Here is an 11,500-nt window from a genome sequence, read left to right on the forward strand (position 1 = left end):
TGAAGCGTTTATAACGTTTCTTTTTATTTTTTTTTGGGGGAGGGGGCGGGGAGAGGGGGAAATGGTTCTTTTCAGGTTCCTAGAAGTCTGGGAGTTGCAGCGTAGAAGCAGAGGGTTTCTGGTCCTGTTTTCAGTAGAGTGATTAGAAAAAATAAAGGAAAAATTAGGATAAAAAGGTTTGAGATCTACCTAATGACTCCATCGGTAGCCTGTGGTGCTGTAAAAGGTTTATGCTATTTTATTGAAAGGGGTTTAATGGAATAAAACGATCAGAAAGTTCACAAGAATGTGATTTTTTCCTTTCCAAATGGAAGTAAAAACCTGTTACAAAATGCACTGAACAGCACTCAGAAAGTTATTGCTATAAAGATCATTTCATAGCATCTTGGCATTTAACTCTTAAGCACGTGCTCTTTCTCAGCTGCTGTGCTCTATATAGCATCTCCTTGCTATTTGGATTTTAGTAAATTATATCTGCTATTAACTCCAGAGAAATGCTGCAGGAAGGATGGTACTTTGATCAGCACAGTTCATTCCTTAGGTGTAATACAGGGAGAGAAGAGGATGAAATTCTTACATACATTGGCTGGCAAAGCTAGATGTGAAGAACAGTCTGACTTGATGCTTTCAGCTTAGTATTTCTATGATTCAGCAGTGCTGGAATAAAGAAATTTGGATTAGCAAGATCTTGAGGAGGAGTGCCACAGAAAAAGAGAATAGTCCATGTGTGGTAACTGAAGCTAAACTGGACATACCACACATCCCTGTAAAGCAGTGCGATGAAACTAGGTGTTCACCCACGAGAATATGAATCTGAAGAGTATTTTTAAGAGACAAGTGTGGTGATAGGACAAATGCTGCATGTCTGTCTGCTTGCATCCAGGTGTCTGTGTTCTGCTGTAGCTCTTAGTGATTATCAATTGAGTAAAATTTAAGGCAAAACGTGAGGTGAAGTTTTTACCATTGAAATACTGGTTTTCTTGATGTATTTGTCTGCAGAGTAAACATATTTCTGTTGCTTTTCAGCTATGAGAAACCTCCCCCAGGGCTAATTAAGGTTGGTAAATACATTGCTGTGATTTTTTAGGGATTTTCACACAACCGGTCTTTGAGGCGTTTATTTTAAGCATCTGTTACCTGTATAAATTACAGTGACAAGTAAGTGCTTCAAGTAAAAAACTCAGACCTCATCAGTTACAAGCCAGTCTCTTTGACTTGGTGAATCCAGAGTGAAATGCCCAGAATCAGATTGGGTGATACCAGTTCTTTCATCACCTCTTAGCACGCACACTTGATGCAGTATTTAATAGCGTAGATAGAGGGGAATAATTTATGGTGAAGCAGATTTTCCATTTGAATGATGACTCTACAGATTCTTCTCCGTTGCTTACACTCAAATATTTGGGAAATAATACTTCCCTTCCATAACAATCACTGCTTTTGCCAAATTTATAAACCTAAACCATAGTTTAGTGCTTTTAACCTAAAAAATATTGCTCTGTGATGAAGTGGCTAGTTTTAGTCATTGTATTTTGTTAGCAGGAAGAGGAAAATGAAGTCTCTGCTTGTCTGTTAAATTTTCATTTATATTATTTATTTAAATAAATTACAAAAATGGAAGGAATGGAATTAATATGGCAATAAAGTTGAGACTGGAAAATTCAAGGATGAAGGAAATGTAAAATTAATGCTGTTAAAAGGGTCAGTTATTTTGAGTCTACAAGAAAAATGGGAAAAGAGGTTCCACATTAAGTGAAGGCCTGCACACTTGGAGTATTAATATCTACAAAGTTTTAAAATAATAAATACGCAATTTTATTGTCTTTATCGTTTTTTCATAGGAGAATGAAACAAAACCAGAAGATTGCATACCTGACGTACCAGGCAATGAAAGTGCTCGAGAATTCCTGGCACATGCCCCAACAAAAGGGCTTTGGATGCCTTTGGGAAAAGAAGTCAAAGTCATGCAGTGTAAGGCCGAAACTATTCCAGATGAGATGGGACCTTCCTTTAGCCATCCATTTGCTCTGGGGGAGAGCAGAATATCTGGTGGACAAGGGCCAAGAAGATTGGCATCGTATTGCTATAAAAGCAACCGGGATCTTGAAGGGCTTGCCTTTTATCAGCATAATACTTGTATCTCACTATTTGTTCTGGCAAATTGAAAATATTTTGCATAAATATGTTTGGGTTGGTTTTTTTCTTTTTCTTTTTTTTTTCCTTCTGATCTGGCTCAGAGGTACAGTTCACCACTGCTGCTTTTCTTAAAGGTTGGAGATGTAAACGTTATGGACACAGGACAGGAGATAAGGAGTGCCCGTTCTTTATTAAAGGCAATCAGAAGCTGGAACAATTTAGAGTAGTGAGTATAAATACTGTGGTATTATGGCTTGTATTTTTTAATTCTGATGATGCATAATCCCGCAGGTGAAGAGAAGCTCGTTAGACAATGTTTTATTAAGGACTTTGTCTCTAGTGTAATATAGATGCTGAGAATCTAATAAAGAAGAAGCTACATATGTAGTTGGGTGTTTGACTACTTGGCAGAAAATCTAGTCTTCAAGAGGAAAATTAGTAATTTTTACATTTAAATTGGAAATCTTCAAGAGCCTGTTTCAACCATTGTATTCAGTTTTTGCGATGAAAATGTCAATGTAACAAAAAATACGTAGTGAAGCTTGAGCTGCCACCATTACAGCTGCTTCGAGCCTTCCGTGCTCACTGTAAACTACCACGTCATGAAGCCTGTTGTCTAGGTCTGTAATCCCGTCATTGTCTACAAGTCTGCCCTCTTGCTACATGAGGCCACATCTCAGTGCTGCAGATTCTTTCTGCGTGATCTCTTTCACTTTTTCCTGTTGCTCTGCATTGTTAACCCATATCCCAAGTGCTCATCACTTTGTGTGTTATGTCCTCATTTCTGTCCTTGGTAAATGTAATCTGTCCAGATTCTGGACTCATTCTGATTGTATGCTACTGCAAAGAGTATTTTTAACCCTCTCCCGTGATCAGATTGCCTTTATTATTCATTTTTCCTTTGGCTTCTTCTCTGTTTCATCAAACTCTTGCTGTATGTTCAGAGTCCAAGGCCCTTTGTGGTGCATTCCCAAATCTTTTATTTGCTACTGAAATTTTAATTTCCACCTCTGGTCAACATCTGATTCATCCTCTCAGCTGACCTTGTTTGCTTAATCTTCCAGCAGAAGTGATCACCGCAATTTTTTGCTGCATTCTTGCACAGCATAAATTCACCTTATATGTCTGCAAAGTTTATTTGCTATCTTCCTTAACAACTATCTTTTGCTACAATGTCTGTTTAAATTAAAAATAACCAATTTAAGAACCAATAATGGTAGCACATGGCATGCTAGTACCACTCCAACTTCATTATCCGTTTGTCTTATATTCTCTTGTGCTCTTGTGTTCCTTGTATATTTGTATCCAAGTTTTTAAAATATGCTATAAGGGCAGGGCTCATTAATTTGTACATCAATATTCCATTTATGTCTAGCTGTTCTTATAGGATACGTGTGGGGTTCTCTTCGTTAACTCTGGTTGGAGAGGGAGAGAGATAGTATATTTAAGGAGAGTCTCCTTCATTGGTGATGTAACTAGGTAAGCTTTTCCTAAAATAAAAAAAAATGTTCAGATTAATGATGTTCAGACTGAGAGTATACTTGTGAATTAAGAGGTTGCTAAGTGAATTTCACTTTTTGGTAAAAACCTCTTGCATTATGTTGCTTTGGTTTATTTTTTTAGGAAATACAAGTCCATGATAAGTACTTTTGTTTACCAACACTGGGTTTTCTGTTTTCCACCTTAAAAGGCACATGAAGATCCAATGTACGATATAATAAGGGAAAATAAACGTCATGAAAAAGAAATGAGGTAAGTATATCTGTAGTAAAGTGCATTTTCAAATTCGTTTTAATTTTGATAATATGATACTAATGTGTAGATGAAATTTTGGTATAAGCTTATTCTTACCTCCGAACATTTTTTTAATGACATTTTCTTTATGTTGGGAGAGACTAATGCATTTCTACTTTCTCAATAATCACTCAGTAGTACTTCCTACCTCTTTACGTATTAGCATCTATATTTTTTTCCACAAAACAAAGTTTAAAGAAGAGTCATAGTCATTTATGCCATAATATTCAGGTACTTGCATTTAGAAAGCACCTCCTGTTGTTCCTCACACGAGGTTGTTATTCAGTAGCTAAAGCATCAGAGTTTTTCATGCTTTCTTAATTGAACTGCATCAGTGAGATAACTGAACACAAATACAGGTAGCCCATAAACTAGTACTGCTGCTGTGGGTGTGTGGTGGGTTCTTTTTTTTGTTGTTGTGGTGGTTTTTTTAGAAAAAAGAGCAAGTCCATAGAGAGGATATTGAAGACAACAATAAAATAAAAGCACATAGTTTGTCCCCATTTGCCAGTAATCTATGACACTTCAAAGCAAGAGTGTCTGTCAAAAGTACCTCTGCATCTCCAGCTCTTTCAGCTGCACTGATGTCATTTCTGTATCAGCAGGGCAGTGAATTTCATCATATTGTAATTCCAGTCTGCATCTCTATGGATAAGTGTAGAACTTTTAATGATAGTCTGGCAGTAGCTGTCACCTTGTTACTTTGCACACATAAATATTGGCCAGTGAGCCAGTCTGCCTTTGATATCCTGTGGGATGGAAAGTCCCTAAGAACAGATTGCCTACTTGTCTCAAAAAAGGACTGCTTTTCTCGGTCTGTGACAAACATCACGGGAGTGTAATTCAGCCAACTTCATGCCCTTTGCATGCATCTTCTATTTCTCAAGTAAGAAAGACACAGATGAAGGCTAGAATAAATTATTACAGGTAGAGGAGAGCTAGAAAGGATTCTCATTCACATTTTTTTAAACTCAGGATACAGCAACTGAAGCAGCTCCTAGAAGACTCTACCTCAGAAGATGATGATAACAGTGATGAGGAGGATGAAAGTGGCAGTAGCTCTACTTCCTCAGAATGTAGAGATAAACACAAGAAAAAAAAGAGAAAGAAAGAAAAGAAAAAAAAAGAAAAGAAGAAGAAGAAAAAGAGAAAGCGTAAGTCATCTAAATCTAATGAGAAGTCGGAATCTGACTGACAGTCAGTCACCTGCTGCAGGCTCATTGACCCTTACTTGTGAACTGTGAGGAAAGATCCAAAGAGTGAGGGAGAAACCACCAGAAAGGGCTTTATTAAATTCAGAACACACAGGTGGATACATGCAGCTGTCATCTTCTGCCCTGCTGCAGTGCTGTGGCCAGAAAGAGAGCTGCATTAAACAGTCCTCAGTCAACCTTATCTTTATGCTGTAAAACCTGTGCTAAATGTCATCCGTCCTGGTCAAATTGGGCTCCTGCATTGCCACAACTGACTGTTGGCAGAAAGTGGTGACGACCAAGGTATCGCCAGCAACTCTACAGAACTAGCAGACTGCCTACTGAAGTGTCTTTTCTCCATGAAGTTACTTTATTCTATATGAAGCCTCATTGTCATGGTACTGCAGTTGCACCACACAGAGCACTGAGAGGTCACTTACAGTTCTTATTATAAAGCAGGTTGTACTGTATTTTTATTTTTTTTCCTCTCTGCATACTGCCTACATGCTGCAGTTCAGTGTGTACTTATCCTAGTACTGGTGGCTAGGGAGGTAAAGAGCACTGCTGATGAGGGGGAAAGTTAATCAAGGGGATTTACTTTAAGACAAAATTGCAGTGTCAGGAAGGCTTGTGGGGGTTTAGTGTAGGGAAATCTCAACATCACCATTAATACGCACAGTTCTAAAACACCTAAAGCGTTCTCCAGACCACAGTAGTGGGAGCCAAGTGTAACGATGTTAGATGTTCAACTTTACTGCAAAGAGGTCGTGGTTTTAGTAATTTAAAAAGGGTGATTTCATGTTTGAAATGAAAGACAATTTCTACATACACTTCAGTATCAGTTGTTTTGATACATGTGAGAGTTTTTTCCTTTTAAAAAGGCTTGGGAAATAAATTCCAACTTATTTTTATGTTTACTGGAATTATTTTATGTAGTAATATTTTATGAATCTTCCCACAAGACTGTAAATTACACATGTAAAGCTTTCAACTACATGCATGTAAGCCACAGAAACATAAAGGACTTGTAAGCAGGAAGAAAGGAAAGCTGTGAGTACCTAATTGACCTTGTGGGCTGACTGTGCTTTTCTTTTAAATAATCTTACAGACTTAAACATCTCTTAGGAATCTAAAGGTACAGTGGTACAAAGCTGTGATTTAACAACTTAGATGATACATCGGTGCTCCACAAAGTGAAGAAGAAAAAAAGATTTGCAGTGAAAGGACTGGGAAGGACTGCTGTAGAAGTTAAGTCTCTGTGCTTATGCTTATATTCGAGGAGGCAGGGGGGAAAAAGCATGATAAAGCTCTAACAGGTGTAGTTAACAGTGAAATCAAGAAATCAAGTTTACATTAAAACATGTTCCTTCCCTCCTATGTGTCTAGGAGTCACTTAGTAAAAATAAACCCCCATGTCTTGCCAGTCATTCACAGGATGCTCTGGGGAAAAAACTGTCATTTAGAAAAAGATTATCTTATTCTCAGAGCCTAAAGGTGGAGTTGTATTATCCACCAATATTATTTAACAAATCATCCTGTGCTGGGATTTACCAGTGGACTTTTGATAGCTCCCATCATCATCAACAAATTCAAAGCTCCTGGCTCTTTCACCAAAAGAAAATGTAACAGCTAAGAGAGCATCATGAGATTTATGATTGACTGGTTCCCCCTATTCCAGCATTCTTTGGTCATGAAATTACTTGATATTTGTAATCTTGTTGAGTAAGACGGCCAGTGGCAGCAAGTAAGGGAAACTGAGGACTCATTTTAAACAGTAAATTTGTTTTTCCTTGGTATGGCTACAGCTGGCATACAATGAATGGAGTTTTTTTTGTTTGGTTGGTTTTTTTTGTTTTGTTTTTGCCCTTGGTTCCTGTCTTTCATTGTTTGATTCTAATAGAAAGACCTGTAATTAATCTTTTCCAACCCAAGAAAACAGGACCTTTAAAAGGGAAATCTTTATACCATCCAAGTGCTACCAAATTGAAAATTAAAATAAAGAACTAAAACCTGGCAGGCAAACATAACCCACTGGCTCCGCTTCAGTGGTTACACCACACCCACATCGCAAGAGAGGTTTTAGCTACAAATAGTGATTTAGAAATACTGAGTCACAGACAGTAAGTCTGTCCAAAGCTCCTAGCACGGCAGCTTCGGAGGCCTCCAAGGTTTGTTACTGGTTTGCCAAGCAGCAAATAGATTCTTCAGCTGCCCTTCAGTAGATGCTGCAGGCAGTATGTGAAAACCTTCAAAGGCAACACCACTACAGCAACAAGTTTACCATGCTGCCAGCACTGCCCTTACTCATCGCTAGACAATCCTGCTTCAGGGGTTGCAAAAGTTGACACGTGTGCATCTGTAAAATGAAATCTCAAATATCACAGTGGCTAGGTACCTGGCTGAACAAAAAGAGCCTGGACTTTTTGAAGCATGGCCATTTTACCCACTGGAACATTAAATATAGTTGTAAGCCAGTTTATTTAAGTTGCAGTCAACAAATCATCCTTGCTGCTGAGTGCAGGAAAGAAAGAAAAGCCAAGTAGAAGATCAGGTCACAGGACTAGTACCAACAGAGTACACCACATACAACATTATCCAAGAAGGATCTATGGAGCAGTAGAACATTCATCCATACTACTTTAAGCATTAAGTGGATCCATAGCATGGGCATACTACAAGATTAAGCAATTAGTTTAAAATAGCATTTATTTTCAGACAAGAGCTGTCTAAATACTCCTACTGCTACTCCCTCACATCTTCCTGGGAAGTAGCATCACTAGGCCCTAAATCACTTCCTACATCTGTGTAAAAGCACACCAAGTAGCAAAAGGATGACTAGCATGGTCTTGGGAGTACCTGAGAAATAGTAGCCATTCCTAAAAGTCTCTGCAGAGTGCCTTCTAACTGGGAGGTTGTGAGCATTCCTTTATTACAAAAACAGCAAAACCCAAACAGTTAACTCTTGCAAGCAGAAATGGCTTAGTATTCGATCCCAAAGCTACACTCAAGTTCAGGGAAAAAGTAGACAATCCTTAACTAAGAGGTCTCCATTGCAGCCAAGGATTCCTCCCAAGTCATCACTTAAAAGTCTTCAGGTTGAAGGAATTCTACTACTCACTCAGAATGAAGTCTTATCTCCATCTAAAAGCAGCACACTCCTGTATTAGATATCCAAGAGCAGCAGTTCTGAACTTAGCAGCCTATTAAATAAGCTCCACAATTGAAGTATTTCCCTCCCTCATTTTATTGAAGTTCTGCTCAGCAGAAGTTTTGTGCAGTACAAAAGCCAAATAAGAATCTGTATTCATTATCTTCTTGGAGTGCTTAGGGTAGAAAGAAAATAAAAACTTGGCATTACAGCTCTAAAGTGGATCCTTTCCCCTAACAGCTTGGGTTTAAAGAGCTACTGTGATTATAGCCTTTGCAAGTAAGCAAATGCTATTACAAGTAATTGAAAGACTAAGGATTAGTTGGACAGGGAAACCTCACTCCTCCCTGAGAGAAAGCAGCATGACTTCAGCTACAGGTCAAACTAGTAATAGGTTAGCACAAAACTTTAATGTACTCACAGGTTATGTAGAATACTCCAGGTTACAGACAGCATAAGAACAGAGGGAGAGAAGACAAGTCCTGTCTGTCCATTTCCCCCACCCTTAAAGAAAAACTGCAGGTGTGTGGTTGAGTTTGGTTTTTTTTGTTGTGGTGGATTTTGTTTGTTTGGTTTTGTTTGTTTTTTAAGTTTTCCTGCCTTTTTCACTCACACTATCACTTCATTTGGGAATCATCCAAGAATGGCAGTATCATGTTTATTCTCACGTGGTGATACTAGTTTTCATAGACATGAAAAAGATCATACATTTTTGAGCTGTCCACCTCATCCAGATCATTTGACCTTCTTTATTCGTAAGATAGCTCAGCAGAGACCTACTTTTAAAGAGACTTTTTTCTAGCGAGTTGACCAAGTCAGTATCAACTGCAACAGAAAGCAGAAAACAGGTCACACTACTGTTGTCAAAACTTGTGTTTCACCTTCAAAGCCCATCTCTCCAGCTCAGGATCTCCATAGAACACTAAAAAGTCTCTGCAGGAAAAGGGGAGGAGGAAGAAGCATCACTCCTCCCCAACTCATTGCTTCTATTTTAGTCCTTAAACATGCATTTAAGGAGGGTAATATCTGAGTAACTGCCTTGAATCACAGAATCACAGAATGTCAGGGGTTGGAAGGAACCTCAAAAGACCATCTAGTCCAGCCCCACTGCCAGAGTAGGATCACCTACAGTAGGTCACACAGGAACACATCCAGGCAGGTTTTGAATGTCTCCAGGGAAGGAGACTCCACAATCGGGAAAGAGCCGCCACAAGCTCCCTGGGCAGCCTGTGCCAGTGTTCTGTTACTCTCAGAGGGAAAATGTTTTTCCTTAGGTTTACATGAAACCTCCTGTATTTCAGCTTGTATCCATTGCCCCTTGTCCTGTCACTGGACATCACTGAAAAGAGCCTGGCACTGTCCTCCTGACACTCCCCCTTGACATATTTATAAGCATTTAGGAGGTCACCCCTCAGCCTCCTCTTCTCCAAGCTAAAGAGACCCAGCTCCTTCAGCCTTTCCTCATAAGGGAGATGTTCCACTCCCTTCATCATCTTTGTGGCTCTGTCCTAGACTCTTCCAAGCAGTTCTGTGTCCTTCTTGAACTGAGGGGCCCAGAACTGGACACAATATTCCAGATGTGGCCTCACCAGGGCAGAGTAGAGGGGCAGGAGGACCTCTCTCGAACTACTAGCTACTCCCCTTCTAATACACCCCAGGATGCCCTTGGCCTTCTTGGCCACGAGGGCACATTGCTGGCTCATGGTCATCCTGCTGTCCACCAGAACCCCCAGGTGTCCCTTTCTCCTACACTGCTCTCCAGCAGGTCAGTTCCCAGCCTGTACTGGCACATGGGGTTATTCTTACCCAGGTGCAAAACTCTACACTTGCCCTTGTGGAATTTCATAAGATTTCTCCCCACTCAGCCCTCCAGCCTGTCTAGGTCTCTCTGAATGGCAGCACAGCCTTCTGGTGTGTCAGCCACTCCACCCAGTTTTGTGTCATCAGCAAACTTGCTGACAGTGCTCTCTAATCCCTCATCCAAGTCATTGATGAATATATTGAACAGCACTGGCCCCAGCACTGACCCCTGAGGGACTCCACTGGACACAGGCCTCCAACTAGACTCTGCCCCATTGACTACAACTTTCTGACTTCTTCCTTTCAACCAATTAGCAAAACTTTGAGTCAGTACTTGACTCAATACAGCTTTAAATATATTTCTTTATACTATGACAAAAACAAGTCCATATGAAGATCCAGCTGATGGGAGAGAATCTTGTACCTGTGTCCACATCATATAGACAAACTGACTATGAGATAAGATGACCTTGACAGGCTTCATAATCCTGCAGAGCTTAAGAACACAGCAGCAGTAAAGGGTGTGCTATAACAGTGTTGATGCACATAATATCAAGCTTTTTGCTTTCATGTATAGATGGAATAAAAGAAGTCTCAAACTGCAATTCTATTAAATTTATTATTTAAATACTGCATGTGCTAATTGTAAAAAGGTGACTTCAGTGTTAAATACTTAATTTTAATAGTGTCCTCAGTCTTTACAGTGCTCCTTGCACTTTAAAAGGGCACAGCAACTTACGAAATATAAAAGAGAAGAATGAGTTTTGGATTGCCCCAATATTTGCAGTTATCTTCTCTTATAGAGGGATTTTCTTATTCCATGCCCTAGAGGGAAAAAAAAAAAGGAAAGAGGAAAGGTAGATTGAAGTATACATACTCCCTCCAAATAACGTATGTCAATTTGCTTCTGAAGACAGACTATACATCAGTGATTGCCTTTTCTATTGCAGGAGGAGACACTGATGGTTGGCATTAGAACTAAGCACTCAACTTTCCAGGAAGGATAGATTCTGTTGAACCCAGTATAACAGATAGATAAGAGGTCCCTAGGAAAATAATAACATTTTCAGTGTGCTTCTGTAACTACATTGTTGCATGCATCCCAGAAACACCAACTATTTCTGGAGCAAATATAAGAAGTATTTTGGGATTATGGAATTTTCCTGGATGCTTTTACTTCAACTGAATGTTTAACACTGATATTCAAATAGTTTGGCTTCAGGACTGATGCCAATTTTGAGCAATAGAATGCTTGAGTCTAAACTTCTGTTTCCAACATTGCAAATGCATAGAAGTGTAATCCTCTGTTTAATATACGAGAACAAGATAGTCTTTAATTCACATATTTCCTGACTGAATATACAAGTTAGCTTGTTCTTTTCCAGAAGAAACTCTCAGGTAGGTCCTTGTTATGTATTGACCCTTTTTA

The 11,500-nt window shown here is 39.3% G+C and overlaps 1 protein-coding gene across 1 annotated transcript; it reads left to right on the forward strand.

Annotated features, from left to right (window-relative positions):
- Nucleotides 1-1,026: 1,026 nt before the first annotated feature.
- Nucleotides 1,027-5,125, forward strand: RP9 (retinitis pigmentosa 9 (autosomal dominant); the record flags this gene model as incomplete). Its single annotated transcript, XM_009865382.1, has 5 exons — nt 1,027-1,057; nt 1,842-1,971; nt 2,271-2,362; nt 3,827-3,888; nt 4,906-5,125. Coding segments are annotated over 5 exons (535 nt in total), but the record flags the coding sequence as incomplete, so codon positions are not given.
- Nucleotides 5,126-11,500: the final 6,375 nt, after the last annotated feature.

Source organism: Apaloderma vittatum, unplaced genomic scaffold (genome assembly GCF_000703405.1).
Source record: "Apaloderma vittatum isolate BGI_N311 unplaced genomic scaffold, ASM70340v1 scaffold14322, whole genome shotgun sequence".
Lineage (NCBI taxonomy): Eukaryota > Metazoa > Chordata > Aves > Trogoniformes > Trogonidae > Apaloderma > Apaloderma vittatum.